The sequence below is a fragment of the Salmo salar genome, chromosome 14 (genome assembly GCF_965601325.2).
Source record: "Salmo salar chromosome 14, fSalSal1, whole genome shotgun sequence".
Lineage (NCBI taxonomy): Eukaryota > Metazoa > Chordata > Actinopteri > Salmoniformes > Salmonidae > Salmo > Salmo salar.
This window is the reverse complement of record NC_138304.1, coordinates 28,622,695-28,641,871: the sequence shown is the minus strand read 5'-3', so window position 1 is coordinate 28,641,871 and position 19,177 is coordinate 28,622,695. Positions and strand designations below refer to the sequence as shown.

Genomic DNA, 19,177 nt, shown 5'->3' with positions numbered 1-19,177 from the left:
CCTCGCTAAAGATGTACAGTAGTAGACAGAAATTGTATTAACTGTCAATCCACTTGACAAGGACATTGTTGTTGGATCACAATAACATCTATATTATTGTGCATACCAACATGAGTTGACTAGGTTAGTGTGGTAGCTATGCAACAGCACCTCTGAGAGCAGAGCGCATGTGAGAATATAAAGCAGCATTCTTCTGACCAACCAACCAAAGAAATACTCCTACTGTTGCTATTCAGCGTCACAGCGCCAACACGAGGCCACAGAAACCAACCATGCTTCTGCCCCCTGACAATTACCCCAGTACCTCTCCCTGCTGGAGATCTGATTGGCTCAGGGGGGGGGAGGTTGTGGAGACAGAGTGGATAGTGAGGATGCCACTCCAGGTTGTGAACGGTCTATGAACAAGGGCCACATTGACCCTGGTAAAAAGGCGTATAGGAGAACCAACAGCAGTATTGAGAGAGGGCTGTGTTGTGTTATGGGATATATGGTATGTACTGTATTCATGCAGTGTCTTTGTGTGTGAGGGGGGGCTGTCTCGATGTGACGTGTGTGTGTGGGGGGTGGGGGTGGGGGGTGGGGGGGGTGGGGGGGGGGGGGGTTGTCTGATCTTGAAAGAGTGAAGGGCCGTTGCACCTTTGGAGTATAACAGGGGGTGCTTATGTCATCAGGCGGTGGATGACACATTGGAGTTGTTCATTTATCCTGTGGTGATCGGGGCATGGATTGTATGGCTGTAATGAAGTCCAGCAGATCATTGTTAAGGTAGCCTGTTACTGTACACTGTGTAGCATTATGTCTGACTGTTATATTTGGGTATTCATGCTTTCCAAACTGGACAAGCACACAGAGCAAATATAGTATAATTTCACTGAATAGTTCTGTTGTTAATTTCTCTGGAGAACTGCAAAGGACTTCAAATACTTTACTGTTATGACATATGAGCATGAGTTGGGCATGCGGAAAATAGGCTGGGCACTGTGGAAGGATTCTCTACTGATGTTTTGTTACTAATGTCTTGTTACTGATGTCTTGTTACTGATGTTTTGTTCGAAGGACATTGCAATGTCTTTTAGCAATACATCTGACTACTCATTGTATGAAAAGCCAATGCAAACTGTATCCTAATGCCACTCTCTCCCTAAACCCCCATAAATATAATTCTAAACTATGACGCACGTTTATACTGCAAACAATTTATCAGTTGTTTTTACATAACTTTATCAGACAATATTTGTAAAACTTCATTTGAAAACACAGGAGGATGTATGTGTGATGGAACAGGCTAAACCAAAACAACTTATGTGATGGAAATTGTTTCAGGAGGATTGGGGTGATATGGATGGCATGTGACAGTGTTGAGTATGTGTAGTTTTTGAGAGTAACCCAGCTAAATGATGGGGTTGCCTGAGACTATGTTTGTAGTCGTGAGAAAATATTTGTAATCGTGTCGCTACAGGGCACTGTTAAGCAGCTGACTTCAGACCATTGACTTCACCATTGTTGTGTTTTTTATGCTGCCAGTGACCGGATTCTGACTGAAATGGTTTTGATGGTTGCTAATGAGCCAATTGTAAAATAAACATTTTCGAAATAGTGTACGGCTCTGATAATAGTCAGCGCAAGTCTTTTTGCCCACATTACAATTGTAGACCAAAAATTATCTCAGTATTTATTGTGGCTGATTTGATTTGATTTATTAGAATCCCCACTAGCTAGTCTTACTGGGGTCCGACACATTACATAAGAGACATTACAGGCAAAATACTTTAGAATTTACATTTACACCGTCATAGGATGCCACCTTTCCAACAAGTCAGTTTGTCAAAATTCTGCCCTGCTAGAGCTGTCGCGGTCAACTGTATGTGCTGTTATTGTGAAGTGGAAACGTCTAGGAGCAATAACGTCTCAGCCGCGAAGTGGTAGGCCACACAAGCTCACAGAACGGGACCGCCGATTACTGAACTGTTCATCGGGAGCTTCATGGAATGGGTTTCCATAGCAGAGTAGCCTAAGATCGCAATGCCAAGATTCGGTTGGAGTTGTGTAAAGCTCGCCGCCATTGGACTCTGGAGCAGTGAAAACACATTCTCTGGAGTCATGAATCACGCTTCACCATCTAGTAGTGCGACTGACAAATCGGGGTTTGGAGGATGCAAGGAGAACGCTACTTGCCCCAATGAATAGTGCCAACTGTAAAGTTTGGTGGAGGAGGATTCCTTGCTTCCAACTTTGTGGCAACAGTTTGGGGAAGGCTCTTTCCTGTTTCAGTATGACAATGCCCCCTTGCACAAAGCGAGGTCCATACAGAAATGGTTTGTCGAGATCGGAGTGGAAGAACTTGACTGGCCTGCACAGAACCCTGACCTCAACCCCATCGAACACCTTTGGGATGAATTGGAACACCGATTGCGAGCCATGCCTAATCGCCCAACGTCAGTGCCCGACCTCACTAATGCTCTTGTGGCTGAATGGAGGCAAGTCCCCGCAGCAATGTTCCAGCATCTAGTGGAAATCCTTCCCAGAAGAGTGGAGGCTCTATTGGCAGCAAAGAGGGGACCAACTCCGCATTAATGCCCATGATTTTGGAATGGGATGTTTGACGAGCAGGTGTCCACATACTTTTGGTCTTGTAGTGTACACAACAACATGGGGGAGTGGTGTTGTGCCGTGGGGTGTTGCTTTATTTGTTTTTTGAAACCAAGCTTGCTGTTCACTTGCACTATATAAGGTGGGAGTGCCATGGACTAAGTGTGTGTGTCAGTGCTGTGTGTAAGTTGACTATGCAAACAATATGGGATTTCCAACGCATTGTTTCTTTTATAAAAACAAGAAGTGATGTAGTCAGTCTTTCCTCAACTTTTAGCCAAGCCAAGAGAGACAGGCATGCATAGTATTATCATTAGCCCTCTGATTACAATGTAGAGTAAGACGTGTCGCTCTGTTCTGGGCCAGCTGCAGCTTAACTAGGTCTTTCTTCACAGCACTTGACCATATGACATGATAATCAAGATAAGAGAAAACTAGAGCATGGAAGACTTGCTTTGTGGAGTGTGGTGTCAAAAAAGCAGAGCATCTCTTTATTACTGTCACGTTCGTCATATGAAGGAGACCAAGGCGCAGCGTGGGTATCGTTCCACATCTTTATTTATATGTGAAACTATGCAAGACATACAATAAACTATAAACAAAACAACAAACCGTGACGAAGAGGTGCAACATGCACTAACTCAAAATAATCTCCCACAAACACAAGTGGGAAAAACAACTACTTAAATATGATCCCCAATTAGAGACAACGATGACCAGCTGCCTCTAATTGGGAATCATACGAAAACCCCAACATAGAAAAAAGTAACTAGAACACAACATAGAAAAATTAAACTAGACAAAACCCCCCAGTCACGCCCTGACCTACTCTACCATAGAAAAATACAAGCTCTCTATGGTCAGGACGTGACAATTACAGACAATTGACCTTGTATTCTCAGCTTTATTTGACAGGATTGTACAATATTGTATTGTATGCTGTATTGTGACATTACAGTACATCTTACAAGGCCCTGCTGTACCATAAGCTGACTCATGGTAATCCTACTGTACCTCTCTTCTTCCCTGGCCCTCTACGTTGGCACCTCCAGAGTCCTCAGATGGGCACATTCATCGGCGTGTACCTGCCCTGCATGCAGAACATCCTGGGAGTCATCCTCTTCCTGCGTCTCACCTGGATCGTTGGCACCGCCGGCATCTTGGAGTCTTTCGCCATTGTCGTCATGTGTTGCACCTGTGTGAGTACTATGTAATAATACAAATGGGGTACTAAGGTGTGAGTACTAAGGTGTGAGTACTACTGGGCTTAACTACTTATATACAAACACTCCTCCGTTTTGGGGAGTTCAGGTACTAAACTGTGGTATTCTCTGCTAATCTTAGTTTTCTCTGCCATGAATGAAGCGGTCTCATTTTGCTCCCTGAGGACATTGTAACCAAACACCAACCAATGCTAGGCTTTTTTATTTTTTTCCCTCTCTTACAGACCATGCTGACAGCGATATCCATGAGTGCTATTGCAACAAATGGGGTAGTGCCAGGTAATGTCAGTTCAACTTCAACTTATTTTCCACCTTGAATAAGAAACCTCAACCTCTGCTTTTATGGTTATTTAGCACTATAGAACTGTCATCGTTTAACCATGGTTGATTATTATCACTATTGCATTGGAGCTATAGTCTGTGGCTGACTTCTTTTCCTTTCCAGTCCTTTTACCCGTATCTGTTCTCTTGCCTCATGCAGCCGGAGGCTCCTACTACATGATCTCCAGGTCTTTGGGACCAGAGTTTGGTGGGGCTGTGGGCTTGTGTTTTTACCTGGGAACCACATTCGCTGGCTCCATGTACATCCTGGGAACTATTGAAATCCTTCTGGTAAGGATAAAACAATGCCTGGTCATGATATAGGAAATACACAATGTTTAGAGGCAGGTGTTTTTCATTACCACATGACTCTTCCAGGAGTTGGTACCTTGTAACAGCCTATAACAATGGCTTAGACTTTTTCCTGGACATGTCACATGGGCCGGGAAAACTCTTGGCCCAAACAATGTTTCATGAAGGTAGTGTCCGAGCTTACTCCTATTCTTGTTCCAGACGTACATCGTGCCGAACGCTGCAGTGTTTGTGGCGGAGAAGAAGGAGGGCGAGGCGGAGGCCATGCTGAATAACATGCGTGTGTACGGGACTTGCTGCCTGGCTCTCATGGCTCTGGTGGTGTTTGTGGGAGTCAAATATGTCAACAAGCTGGCCCTGGTCTTCCTGGCCTGTGTGGTGCTCTCCATCATGGCCATCTACGCCGGAGTAATCAAGACCGTCATAGAACCACCAGACTTCCCGTGAGTTAGATAGTTCATCTATGGGCACAGGAGATGCTAGTGACTGTGTTTGTCTGGTCAGATTCATATTCACAATGTAAAGGACAATCATCAGTCATCTGATCTTATAGGGCTGAATTCTAACGTGACCACACATTGATATCAGTGAGACAGATGTTTATAGACTCTTTACAGTGGTTACAGTGGCCAAAAGGAAAAGATTCTTAGTTCTTTACACTAGAAAATATCCTGATGAATACATGTATATATTTCCCACAGAATCTGTCTCCTGGGGAACCGTTCCTTGCAGAACCACAACTTTGAGAAGTGTGTGAAGACAGAGGTGATCAAGAACGTGACGTACACCACTAAGCTGTGGGAGCTGTTCTGTGACAGCCGCCACCTCAACGCCACCTGTGATGATTACTTCACCCTGAACAATGTCACTGAGATCCAGGGCATCCCAGGCCTGCTCAGTGGGGTCATCAAAGGTCAGTGGAGCACCAAGACAAATTTCTCGAAAACAATTGTTGCGTGGTAATAAAGTTATCTGATTCTGTTTCAGAGCACACTTATTGGTACTACTACTACTTGTTTACTACTTACTCACTTACCAAATGATTATTGGCATATTTTATCATAGCCGTGTCATCTGGTTTGATCAACCTGGGGCTCAATAAGGAAGTCAAATTAGTCAGGGTATGGATTTTACAAGGTGTCAAAAGTGTTCCTCAGGGATGCTAGCCCATTTTGAGTGCAATGCTTCCCACAGTTGTGTCAAGTTGGCTGGATGTCCTTTGGTTGGTGGACCATTACTGATACAAACTGGTGCGCCTGGCACCTACTACCATACCCCATTCGAAGGGACTGAAATATTTTCTCTTGCCCAGTCACCCTCTGAATGGCACATATACACAATCCATGTCTCAATTGTTTCAAGGCTTAAAAATCCTTCTTTAACATGTCTCCTCCCCTTCAACTACACTGATTGAAGTGGATTTAACAAGTGACATCAATAAGGGATCATAGCTTTCACCTGGATTCACCTGGTCAGTCTATGTCATGGAAAGAGCAGGTGTCCTTAATGTTTGTACACTCAGATTATAGTCTACTATAATGCGTCTCCTCTGTGTCCCCTGTTAGACAACATGTGGGGGGACTACGGGCCCAGTGGGATGTTGGTAGAGAGGAAGAGGCAGTCGTCTGTTCCAGCCCAGGATAACTCCAGAGATATCTACATGCCTTACGTCTTCAACGACATCTCCACCTTCTTCACTCTGCTGGTGGGAATCTACTTCCCCTCCGTCACAGGTTGGTATAGTAGCCATATTGTCACCATAGATATCGTCGTGTAGCTCCTCACGCTGATTGTAAGGGTGTTACTGTAACTTATGCTTTGGAAGAGTTACTGTAACTTACGCTTTGGTGTTTTTAGTTTTGGTGTTGTTTTCTGCTGCGGAGACAACATTTAAGTATGTTGGTGATTTCCTGAATTTCAGCTTCTGAATAATCGATGTGTGTTCAATCACAGGAATCATGGCGGGCTCCAACAGATCTGGAGACCTCCGAGATGCCCAGAGGTCTATTCCTTTCGGCACCATCCTAGCCATAGCAACCACTTCTTTCATTTGTATCCTTGGAGAAACCATAGATATGATGATGCGCGTGTGTGGAGTGGTGTGCATGCATGGAGTGCTGGCATGTGTGTTTTAGTGTGGGAGAGGGTATGTCTTGTGCATTTGTTAACTTTGACAACACTATTTCTTTCTTAACCCCAAATCCCAGACATGACCTGTGTTGTGCTATTTGGGGCCTGTATCGAGGGTGTCGTTTTGAGAGACAAGTAACTACTATTCCACAGTTATTATTTACGACATGGCATTAGCTGTTATGACATTCTGTACAGTAGCATTGATGCAGAAGCCATCCCTGCTGTGTATAACTTGTATATTAAAGACCTTTGTGTCATTCATACAGTGCCTTCAGAAAGAATTTACACCTTTTGACATTTTCCACATTTTGTTGTGATACAGCCACATTTTTGGCACTGATCTACACACGATACCCCATACTCTCAAAGTGGAATTTTGTTTGTAGAACGTTTTTTAAATCAATAAAAAATGTAAAGCTGAAAAGTCTTTAGTCAATAACTATTCAACCCTTTTGTTATGGCAAGCCTAAATAAGTTCAGGAGTAAAAATGTGCTTAACAAATTGCATAATAAGTTGAATGGACCATCTCTGTACCACATATATAGAATTATCTGTAATGTCTCTCAATCGAGTAGTGGATTTCAAGCCCAGTTTCAACCACAAAGATCAGGGATGTTTGGACTAAGTGTGTGTGTCACATTGATTAGTAGATGTGTAAAAAGAAAAGAAAGCCGACGCTGAATATGCCTTTGAGCATGGTGAAGTAATTAATTAGGCTTTCGATGGTGTATCAATACACCCAGTCACTACAAAGATACAAGTGTCTTTCCTAATTCAGTTGCCTGAGAGGAAGGAAACTGCTCAGGGATTTCACCATGAGGTCATGTTATGGGTATGCTAATGTAGTTACAGTTTTGACTTAAAAAGCGTCTTGACATGAAAATTGCTGTCTAGCAATGATCAACAATCAACTTGACAGAGCTTGAAGAATGTTCTAAAGAATAATGGGCAAATATTGTACAATCCAGGTGTGAAAAGCTCTTAGAGACTTACTCAAAAGGACTGACAGCTGTAGTCGCCGCCAAAGGTGCTTCTATAAAGTATTGACTCAGGGGTGTGAATACTTATGTTATTAGATTTTATTTTCAATCAATTTGCAAAACTTTCTAAAAACATGTTTTCACTTTGTCATTATGGGTTACAGTACCTGTGTTTGTATAACATTCAACTGTGTCTGTTTCCGCTACAGATTTGGGGACTCTGTCAAGAAGAACTTGGTGATTGGAACTCTGGCATGGCCTTCTCCATGGGTGATCGTGATTGGCTCCTTCTTCTCTTGCTGTGGGGCAGGGCTGCAGAGTCTTACTGGTGCCCCTCGTCTGCTGCAGGCCATAGCACGTGACGGGATTGTCCCCTTTCTGCAGGTAAGAAGGTCCTAAAGACTGTGCTATGCCCCTTGCTATTGCATCTCAATAACATAAACACTTCAGCTAGTTTCTCTATCTCTTTATTTTTCTCTCTCCTTCTCCATCTCTCTCTCTCTCCCCTCCTCCAGGTGTTTGGTCATGGTAAAGCCAATGGGGAACCTACCTGGGCCCTCTTGATGACCGCTGGGATCTGTGAGATTGGAATCCTCATTGCGTCACTGGATGCTGTTGCCCCCATTCTCTCAATGTGAGTGTGTTCAGTATGTGTGTTCTAGGCGATACTGCAAATGTGAGCTTGTGTCTTTCTCTCTATAGTAATGGGATGGGAGTGTTTTATCCTGTCTGTTGTGTACAGTATTAGCTCATTGTCCTTTTGGAAGCCTATAAGACACTTCTATTCATCTTCTCTGTGGGGCTGGGTTGCAGGTTTTTCCTGATGTGCTACCTGTTTGTCAACCTGGCCTGTGCTGTCCAGACACTGCTCCGCACTCCCAACTGGAGGCCCAGGTTTAAGTTCTACCATTGGTGAGTTCATATTTTCCATGCCAAAAGTGTCAATTCAGGGATCTTAGACTCTGGACCAATATTAAGTTACAGCCCAGCACTAACACACCTAACACATCCAATCAACTAATCACTCAGTAACATACAGTATAGTGGTGCGAAAAGGCGCACAACTCAAATGACACAGACAAGACATGACTCACTGTGCTCCAACACAACATGGGAAGTATGAACAAAGGAAAGCATTAACAGAGTGAAACAGAGTCTCTAACTCGTGAGTGTTGCAATGATTCTGTGCACTGAAACAGCGTTTCACTCTTGTAAGCTAGAGAAATAAATCACTGCATTTATGTTAGGAACCGATTATACGAAAAGACCTTTCCATACAAACATTTTCCTACAGAACTGGGAATGAACTATAAACAGTGGCTTATTGCTAACAAAGGAGCTAAATAATTATATAGTCATGTGCAGTGTTGAGTATAATGCTTCTTGAAATAAATGGCAAATGCACATGGGAAATAGAAAGTGCTATTTGGATGTAGAGACCAATGGCAGATTAGACAGTGTGAGTGTTCGTGACAAGTGGGCATAAATCCACATCATCACACACTTGATTAGTTAAATCAGGTGTGTCAGTGCTGGGCTAGAACAAAAGCCTTCACTGCTCAAACATGCCCAAGATCAGGATGTAGTAACACTGACCTAATGCCTATCCAAACAATAAGCCCATTCAATAAGCTGTTGTCCTGTTCTCTGGTCCCTGCAGGACGCTGTCGTTCCTGGGGATGAGTCTGTGTGTCTCCCTCATGTTCATCTCCTCCTGGTACTATGCTCTGGTAGCCATGTCCATCGCTGGATGCATCTATAAGTACATTGAGTACAGAGGGTAAGATTTTGGTTTTCCAATAACAGCTCAATAACATTAATTAAACTACTGTAATTACATTAGTAATGTCCCCACTCAAATCAAATCAAATTTTATTGGTCATGTACACATGGTTAGCAGATGTTAATGTGAGTGTAGAGAAATGCTTGTGCTTCTAGTTCCGACAGTGCTGTAATACACTGCTCAAAAAAATAAAGGGAACACTTAAACAACACAATGTAACTCCAAGTCAATCACACTTTTGTGAAATCAAACTGTCCATTTAGAAAGCAACACTGATTGACAATAAATTTCACATGCTGTTGTGCAAATGGAATAGACAACAGGTGTAAATTATAGGCAATTAGCAAGACACCCCCAATAAAGGACTGGTTCTGCAGGTGGGGACCACAGACCACTTCTCAATTCCTATGCTTCCTGGCTGATGTTTTGGTCACTTTTGAATGCTGGCGGTGCTTTCACTCTAGTGGTAGCATGAGACGGAGTCTACAACCCACACAAGTGGCTCAGGTAGTGCAGCTCATCCAGGATGGCACATCTATGCAAGCTGTGGCAAGAAGGTTTGCTGTGTCTGTCAGCGTAGTGTCCAGAGCATGGAGGCGCTACCAGGAGACAGGCCAGTACATCAGGAGACGTGGAGGAGGCCGTAGGAGGGCAACAACCCAGCAGCAGGACTGCTACCTCCGCCTTTGTGCAAGGAGGGCAGGAGAAGCACTGCCAGAGCCCTGCAAAATGACCTCCAGCAGGCCACAAATGTGCATGTGTCTGCTCAAACGGTCAGAAACAGACTCCATGAGGGTGGTATGAGGGCCTGACGTCCACAGGTGGGGGTTGTGCTTACAGCCCAACACCGTGAAGGACGTTTGGCATTTGCCAGAGAACACCAAGATTGGCAAATTCGCCACTGGCGCCCTGTGCTCTTCACAGATGAAAGCAGGTTCACACTGAGTACTTGACAGACGTGACAGAGTCTGGAGACGCCGTGGAGAACGTTCTGCTGCCTCCAACATCCTCCAGCATGACCGGTTTGGTGGTGGGTCAGTCATGGTGTGGGGTGGCATTTCTTTGGGGGGCCGCACAGCCCTCCATGTGCTCGCCAGAGGTAGCCTGACTGCCATTAGGTACCGAGATGAGATCCTCAGACCCCTTGTGAGACCATATGCTGGTGCGGTTGGCCCTGGGTTCCTCCTAATGCAAGACAATGCTAGACCTCATGTGGCTGGAGTGTGTCAGCAGTTCCTGCAAGAGGAAGGCATTGATGCTATGGACTGGCCCGCCCGTTCCCCAGACCTGAATCCAATTGAGCACATCTGGGACATCATGTCTCACTCCATCCACCAACGCCACGTTGCACCACAGACTGTCCAGGAGTTGGCGGATGCTTTAGTCCAGGTCTGGGACGAGATCCCTCAGGAGACCATCCGCCACCTCATCAGGAGCATGCCCAGGTGTTGTAGGGAGGTCATACAGGCACGTGGAGGCCACACACACTACTGAGCCTCATTTTGACTTGTTTTAAGGACATTACATCAACGTTGGATCAGCCTGTAGTGTGGTTTTCCACTTTAATTTTCAGTGTGACTCCAAATCCAGACCTCCATGGGTTGATAAATTGGATTTCCATTGATTATTTTTGTGTGATTTTGTTGTCAGCACATTCAACTATGTAAAGAAAAAAGTATTTAATAAGATTATTTCTTTCATTCAGATCTAGGATGTGTTGTTTAAGTGTTCCCTTTATTTTTTTGAGCAGTATATTTAACAAGTAATGAAAGGCGATGGAGTAAGAATATGTACATATAAATATATGGATGCGCGATGGCAGAGCGGCATAGGCAAGATGCAATAGATGGTATAAAATACAGTATATACATAAGAGATGAGTAATGCAGGATATGTAAACATTATTAAAGTGGCATTATTTAAAGTGACTAGTGATACCTTTATTAAATCAGTTTATTAAAGTGGCCAGTGATTTGAGTCTGTATGTTGGCAGCAGCCTCTCTATGTTAGTGATGGCTGTTTAACAGTCTGATGGCCTTGAGATAGAAGCTGTTTTTCAGTCTCTCGGTCCCAGGTTTGATGCACCTGTACTGACCTCGTCTTCTGGATGATAGCGGGGTGAACAGGCAGTGGCTCGTGTGGTTGATGTCCTTGATGATCGTTTTGGCCTTCCTGTGACATCGGGTGCTGTAGGTGTGCTGGAGGGCAGGTAGTGTACCCCCGGTGATGCGTTGTGCAGACCGCACTACCCTCTGGAGAGCCTTGCGCTTGAGGGCGGTGCAGTTGCCGTACCAGGCGGTGATACAGCCCGACAGGATGCTCTCGATTGTGCATCTGTAAAAGTTTGTGAGGGTTTTAGGTGACAAGCCACATTTCTTCAGCCTCCTGAGGTTGAAGAGGTACTGTTGCGCTTTCTTCACCACGCTGTCAGTGTGGGTGGACCATTTCAGTTTTTCCGTGATGTGTACACCGAGGAACTTAAAACTTTCCACCTTCTCCACTAATGTCCCATTGATGTGGATAGGGGGGTGCTCCCTCTGCTGTTTCCTGAAGTCCACGATCATCTCCTTCATTTTGTTGACGTTGAGTGTGAGGTTATTTTCCTGACACCACACTCTGAGAGCCCTCACCTCCTCCCTGTAGGCTGTCTCGTCGTTGTTGGTAATCAAACCTACCACTGTAGTGTCGTCAGCAAACTTGATGATTAAGTTGGAGGCGTGCATGACCACGGAGTCATGGGTGAACAGGGAGTACGGGAGAGGGCTGAGAATACACCCTTGTGGAGCCCCAGTGTTGAGGATCAGTGGCGTGGAGATGTTGTTTTCTAAGGGAGATGTCCCCACGGAATTAAATACAACACAGTATTATATCTCTATGTAGAGTCCATGCCTTTCTTTAACCCATTTTCTGGACCGTGTTTTGTAATTATACAGTTTGGTTACAGTTTGGTGTATTGGCATTGGTATCTAAATGTGTGAGATTTCTGTAATCCTAACAGGTTTTGTGTAGTGCTCCTGCCTTTTTTAAGCCTCTCTCTGATCTCTTTCTTCTCAGGGCAGAGAAGGAGTGGGGAGACGGGATCAGAGGTCTCTCCCTGAACGCTGCCCGCTACGCTCTGATCCGCCTGGAGGAAGTGCAGCCACACACTAAGAACTGGAGGTGAGAGGCTGAGAGCAGTGTAGAGCATAGGGTGAGGATGACTCCTGAGGGCCAGAGTCATACTCAGTTATGTCATTTTCCACTTAGACACATTGTACATTAACTTTTTAAATATGAAGAACATTTATTTGACGTTTGAGACCCATAATGTGCGCACATGAATGATATCTCCTTCATTGGTCTAATGTTTCTGTACTTTAGGTTTGCAGTGTAGTGCTGTCCTGCCTGATGACCTAGTTTAGTGGCTTGCCTTGATGTCTATTTATCTGAACATACACTGACTGTACTGTATCTATCCCCCCAGGCCTCAGCTACTGGTGCTACTGAAGCTGGATTCAGACTTGGGGGTGAAACACCCTCGTCTGCTGTCCTTTACCACCCAGCTGAAGGCAGGGAAAGGTCTGACCATTGTCAGTTCTGTGTTGGAGGGCACCTACATGACCCTGGGGGCTGAGGCCAAGAGCGCAGAGCAGGTGAGAGACACTAATATCACATGACCAGGGTGGCAGAGAATCAGTGTTCAGACAAAGTGAGATGTGCAGAATAGCCGCAGTTGGAACAGATTCACCCTTGGCTACTGATTCTCAGACCTGTCCAATATGAGCAATAGAACTGCATTACTAGTGTTTTGTGCTCGCTGGAAGCAGGTGTAATTTAGCCACCCACTCAGATAGTAAAGAGACTCCATCTGCAGTTTATAAAGCCAAGTGCTAGTGTAAGTAATATTATCCCTGACTCTGACATTCTTACTCCTGTGCGGTCACCACATTGGGGGGGGTATGGAGTTCTCAATTCATTTTCCCATAAAAGAGAATTCTGCCACCTGCTGGGAGGTCAGATGGGTGTGATAAAATATCATAGAGGCAAACCGTTAGAGATGAATAATATACTCAGTAAGTTACAATATTAATTTACAATTAAACTGGTGAAGAGAAATACATTATCTCTGTTTCCCTCACGCTCTGTCTTCTTCCTCATCCCAGATTACAGTCTGATGAAAGCTGCCTTTCCGTTTTTGCTCTGTTATGCTACCCTCCAGCCATGGTCAATGATACATTCTGACTGGTCTAATTCAAGCACAAAGAGGTCAATAAAATGCTATGCGAGGCCAAACGCCAATGGCTCTGTAGAAATTCCTGCAGTCAGCTATATAGATGTTTCCATTTATTAGCCACACATGTTAAAACATGATTTTGGTCACTCACTCTTGACTTCATGTCCAAGTTTAGAAAGCATTCATAAAGCTTACAACTCCAAAAAAGCCTCCTTCATACTTTCTGCATACTTTCTGTAGTATACTTGCATCAAAATGTTTTATCTACTATGAGTGTCTTGCAAGTGTAAAAATAGTATTTATGGAAACTATTTATATTCACTCTGTCATCCATTGATCCATTTTCCTCTTTCATTCTCTTTCCTTCTGGTTGTTCCTCTTCACTTGGTGCAGAACGTCAAGTCGGCCATGCACGCGGAGCGTACCAAAGGTTTCTGCCACGTGGTGGTGTCCTCTAACCTGCGGGATGGTTTCTCCCATCTGATCCAGTCGGCAGGGCTGGGGGGCATGAAACACAACGCCGTCCTCATGGCCTGGCCAAGGGGCTGGAAACAGGCTGAGGACTCCTACCCCTGGAAGAACTTCATTGGTCAGCAGTCATTTCATACTATACTCTAACATACTTACTTTACTATAATAGTCTACAGTACCTTTTAGTAGCATCATCAAGTATGTCTGACTAAAGTAGTTTCTCCAGAAGACATTCACAGACATTTGAAAAATTAACCTAGCTAGTTACACAACAGGGCCATAAGTATGTGGACACCCCTTCAAATTAGTGGATTATTTCAGCCACAACCGTTGCTGACAGGTTTATAAAATCGAGCACACAGCAATGCAATTTCCATTGAAAAACATTGGCATTAGAATGGCCCATACTGAAGAGCTCAGTGACTTTCAACGCAGCATCATCATAGGATGCCACCTTTCTAACAAGTCAGTTCGTCAAATATCTGCCCTGCTAAAGCTTTCCCGGTCAACTGTAAGTGCTGTTTTTGTGAAGTGGAAACATCTAGGAGCAACAACGGCTCAGCCGCGAAGTGATAGGCCCCACAAGCTCACAGAACAGGACCGCCGATTGCTGAAGCGCGTAGCAATCATCTGTCCTCGGTTGCAACACTCACTACCGAGTTCCAAACTGCCTTTGGAAGCAACGACGTCATAAGAACTGTTCGTCGGAAGCTTCATGAAATGCAGCCGCACACAAATGCAGCCGCACACAAGCCTAAGATCACACTGTGCAATGCCAAGTGTCGGCTGGAGTGGTGTAAAGCTCGTCACCATTGTACCCTGGAGCAGTGGAAGCGCATTCTCTGGAGTGATGAATCATGCTTCACCATCTGGCAGTCTGACGGATGAATCTGGGTTTGGAGGATGCCAGGAGAACGCTACCTGCCTGAATGCATAGTGCCAACTGTAAAGTTTGGTTGAGGAGGAATAATGGTCTGGGGCTGTTTTTCATGGTTCAGTTTGGGGAAGGCCCCTTCCTGTTTCAGCATGACAATGCCCCTGTGCACAAAGCAAGGTCCATACTGAAATGGTTTGTCGAGATCGGTGTGGAAGAACTTAACTGGCCTACACAGAGTCCTGACCTCAACCCCATCAAACACCTTTGGGATGAATTGGAACGCCGACTGTGAGCCAGGCCTAATCGTCCAACATCAGTGCCTGACCTCACTAATACTCTTGTGGCTGAATGGAAGCAAGTCCCAGCAGCACTGTTCCAAAATCTGTTCCAGCACTGTTCCAAAGTGGCAACCAACTCAATATTAATGCCTATGATTTTGGAATGAGATGTTCGATGAGCAGGTGTCCACAAAACTCCACATACTTTTGGCCATATATTGTACCTTGAGTGAGATTTGGTTTTGTGTTCCGAGAATATCAAGCAAGTGAATGTCTTATGGTCGAGTCAAGTGTTTTTCCTGACCAAATGACCTGACCAGAGTCTGTCAAAACTGTGGGACCTAATTGTATGGGTTTCTTGTTATGTGGGTTCCTTATCCCACAGAGACGGTGAGAGAGACAACGTCAGCCCATCAGGCCCTGCTGGTTGCTAAGAACATTGACAAGTTCCCCAGCAATCAGGACCGTCTGGGGGAGGGCACTATAGATGTGTGGTGGATCGTCCATGATGGAGGTCTTCTCATGCTGCTGCCTTTCTTACTGCGCCAACACAAGGTACTGTGACAGGGGCACCATATACCCATGGGTACTGTTGCTTTGTAAAAAAATATATAATAATAAATAAACTGCTTTCTAATGGAGGCCAGATTTTCACAAAGTGAATTGCAGGGGGTCATTAAACAATTTCCTTCTCTGTCCCAGGTGTGGAGGAAGTGTAAGATGCGTATCTTCACCGTGGCTCAGATGGATGACAACAGTATTCAGATGAAGAAGGACCTGCAGATGTTCCTTTACCACCTCCGTCTCAATGCTGTAGTGGAGGTGGTGGAGATGGTAAGCAGCTGCACTCACACTCACTCAATCATACGTGTTATATAGGATCAATAAGAAACAGTTTGTCAGGGTTTTGCTCAAAATATTGTGCCAAATTCTTCATATTGCTTTGTATTTCTGTCCTCAGCACGATAGTGACATTGCAGCCTTCACCTATGAGAAGACCCTGGTGATGGAGCAGCGCTCTCAGATGCTGAAACAGATGCAGCTGTCCAGGAACGAGAGGGAGAGAGAGGTAACGTGGTGCTCTACACTGTCTGGCTCTAACTCTGTCACTATAACCAGGTGGTTCAATAGTGAATAAAGCATCATTTATATTGACATGCAAACACATGATCACTGCTTTGAATGTTAACTGTAGGCCTATGCAAAGTGGTTAAAACAAAGACAGCGATTGCACTTCACGCACGGGACAGATTATATCTGTGGCCCTTCCTGTTTCAGTAGTTATTTACTTCCTTGTCGTGTGGGGCTCGTAATATTGGCCGACTGTTGTGACATTTTGGCCTGTCCTGATTTCTTGCTGCTGTGTTGGATGTTCTGGGCTCGCATTGGGTTGGGCTTCAGATTCAGAGCATCACAGATGAGTCGCGTATCTCCATCAAGAGGAAGAAGTCATCAGTGGTGGAGACACTAAAGGCCCCAAACACACTACAGGTCCCAAGCCTGGCCATTTCCAGGGACATGCGGGAGGATGAGGAGGTAGCCAAGCAGCCATGTGATGTCCCATAAACATCCCATAAGCATCTCCCTCTCCCTCGCCACCCTCTAGCCCATCCTCATACCTGTATCTGACATGGACAGAGCCGCAGCTATTAAATACCCCAAAAATTGCTGTGATTTGTGAATTCTTGAGGAACTCTTAAGGAATGACAGAGATGTTCCAGTAGCAGCGTACTCCAATGCTGTATGTGTTTCTGGAAGCAGTGCTGGGAAGCATTGCTCTGAGTGAATATGTCTGTGACAAAATAATTAAATTGAACAGAATTATAGGATCTCTATTGCTGTGGCCCTCTCCGCGTCATTGTCACCGCACACCTCGATTAACTTACCTGAGAGTTATCGGCTTTGTAGCAGCTATTAGACTTAGATCTTTTTAGAACTAAGAACTTAGAGCGTTTTAGAAAACTGCCAACCCCAACCCTTCAACTTATTTACAATTTTCAACTTCACTACAATTTATTTGCAATATGTTTTATTATTGTTTGCTGTAGTACACTTAGTTTTGTTCCTATGTAATGCATTGTTTTTAAGTCACTTTGTTATTTTCATGTTGAGGCATTGAAATGTATTTCATTACTTTTCCGTGGAGGAGACAAATGAAGCAATGCAACAATGAGAATATCATCCCTAATACATTGTGGATCTTTTGTTAGGAGTAACATTATCATTCTTGTCGGTAATGCAAAACAAGGATAATCTCCATTCTACAGTTGTGCCGGCCTGCTGATCCTGTCTGATGGGAGGCACCACTTTGTTTAGCATGCTGCCTGGGTCTGTAGTAAAACCAGTGTTGTTATTCCCCAGGCTCAGCTGATCACTAAGCTGGGCACTAAGTCGCACGGCAACCTCAACGACAACGCTACCGCCACGCCCGACCACCGCGTCCACATGACCTGGACCAAAGACAAGCTGATCACCGAGAGGAACCGTAACCGCAGTGAACCCAACGTGGGCGTGAAGGACCTGTTTAATATGAAACCGTAGGTATCTCCCCCTAGAGGCTCCAGGCTCACACTGCAGCACCCTGTGGGACCAGAAGTAGCCCTTTCACACTACTCAGTCTAGCCAAGCCGTGCTGTTCTGTACTGGCCTTATTATGGCACTGGGAATTCCATAGATGCACCTGTCTACTGCACAGATACTAAATCATAGCTACAATAGCTACTGTTATTTGAAATAGAGAGTGTGTCATGTACCATTACTTGAACTAGTCTTTGTTCTTAGGATGTTATATAGTGAATAACCTGGCATCAGTCTGTAATCCATCATTGATGCCCAGTTGTCCCTATTTGTCTATGAAAGAATGTGATTAACCTTTTATATATGTTTTGTTTCCTCCCTTCTAGCGAGTGGGAGAGTCTGTAAGTCAAGTTTCCCTTTGTCTCAACTGTGTGATGGTGTGTGTGTGTGCCTGCATGTGTGTGTGATCCTTTCCATGTCATGACCTTACAGTTTTTATTGGAGAAGCGAGGGTTGTGTGAAGTCTTTCTTCACTTCTCTCCTCCTCCTCCTCGCAGTTGATCTGCATGGAAAGGATAGCGTTCTCTCTGCATGCATGACCTTGCCTAACTTGCCGAGACTGTTTGCTATAATCATAAGGATATTATATATATAACATATATGCCTTGATGTATCAGTTAGTGAGGCGTGATATTATTACTAAAGGCAAATCATCAAAGTTCTTCTATCATGCAATTACTTCTACCTACAATATTCATGAAGTAGATGTTTCTTAAGCCTACTGATACAATGCTACTGTAACCATGACATGAACCTGATCTCTATGCTTCTGTTGTATCAACATGACATAACTCCTGACAAAGTCAATCATGAACACTGTCAGAACAATATATTATATGGTATGTCTATACCGTAGCATGTCTATTGAGGCATTCAATATACAATGACTTAGGGTAGCTAATTGGCTTACTGTCAATTCTTGGTAAGCGTGTGATTAAATTTGAGTCATGACGCCGTCAAGTCACTTATCATGAATGCTTATGACAGGTGTGATATCATGTTTATAATAGCATCCTGTAGTAGGATATAAGGCATAGTCTAAGGTTGTCTCAAATGGCAACCAATACACTACTTTTGACAGGGCCCATTGGGCTCATACGGCTCTGGCCAACAGTAATGCATTATAAAAGGAATAGGGTGCCATTTGGGACACAGCCCAAGTAGAAGACATGTAAGAATTGTTTTTGCTGACTTCAACCTGTACTCTCATAGGAACCAGTCTAACGTGCGTAGGATGCACACCGCGGTCAAGTTGAACGAGGTTGTGGTCAACAAGTCCCAAGGAGCTCAGCTGGTGCTGCTGAACATGCCTGGGCCGCCCAAAAACAAGGGAGGAGATGAGAATTGTATCCTTTTTTTAAACCACTAGTATACTCTGAACTGGACAACTGAGTGTCCACTTCATTTGTCAGTATCATC

General features: G+C 44.5%; 1 protein-coding gene across 4 annotated transcripts in view; it reads left to right on the top strand.

Annotated features, from left to right (window-relative positions):
* Positions 1-19,177, top strand: part of LOC106569207 (solute carrier family 12 member 7) — a 44,565-nt gene that overhangs the window by 21,377 nt on the left and 4,011 nt on the right. For 3 of the 4 annotated variants that reach the window (XM_082960887.1, XM_082960886.1, XM_014140332.3), the window contains 21 exons: positions 3,642-3,788; positions 4,037-4,091; positions 4,294-4,424; positions 4,647-4,888; positions 5,147-5,358; positions 6,011-6,178; positions 6,399-6,497; positions 6,653-6,710; positions 7,769-7,943; positions 8,075-8,193; positions 8,373-8,471; positions 9,220-9,339; positions 12,397-12,501; positions 12,806-12,974; positions 13,949-14,144; positions 15,567-15,736; positions 15,884-16,015; positions 16,143-16,250; positions 17,543-17,718; positions 18,085-18,099; positions 18,971-19,104. In XM_082960887.1, coding sequence (XP_082817013.1) covers positions 3,642-3,788; positions 4,037-4,091; positions 4,294-4,424; positions 4,647-4,888; positions 5,147-5,358; positions 6,011-6,178; positions 6,399-6,497; positions 6,653-6,710; positions 7,769-7,943; positions 8,075-8,193; positions 8,373-8,471; positions 9,220-9,339; positions 12,397-12,501; positions 12,806-12,974; positions 13,949-14,144; positions 15,567-15,736; positions 15,884-16,015; positions 16,143-16,250; positions 17,543-17,718; positions 18,085-18,099; positions 18,971-19,104 — 2,830 coding nt within the window. Of the gene's footprint in view, positions 1-3,641; positions 3,789-4,036; positions 4,092-4,293; positions 4,425-4,646; positions 4,889-5,146; positions 5,359-6,010; positions 6,179-6,398; positions 6,498-6,652; positions 6,711-7,768; positions 7,944-8,074; positions 8,194-8,372; positions 8,472-9,219; positions 9,340-12,396; positions 12,502-12,805; positions 12,975-13,948; positions 14,145-15,566; positions 15,737-15,883; positions 16,016-16,142; positions 16,251-16,582; positions 16,718-17,542; positions 17,719-18,084; positions 18,100-18,970; positions 19,105-19,177 lie in introns of all 4 variants that reach the window. The other variant, XM_014140329.3, reaches the window with a different exon arrangement.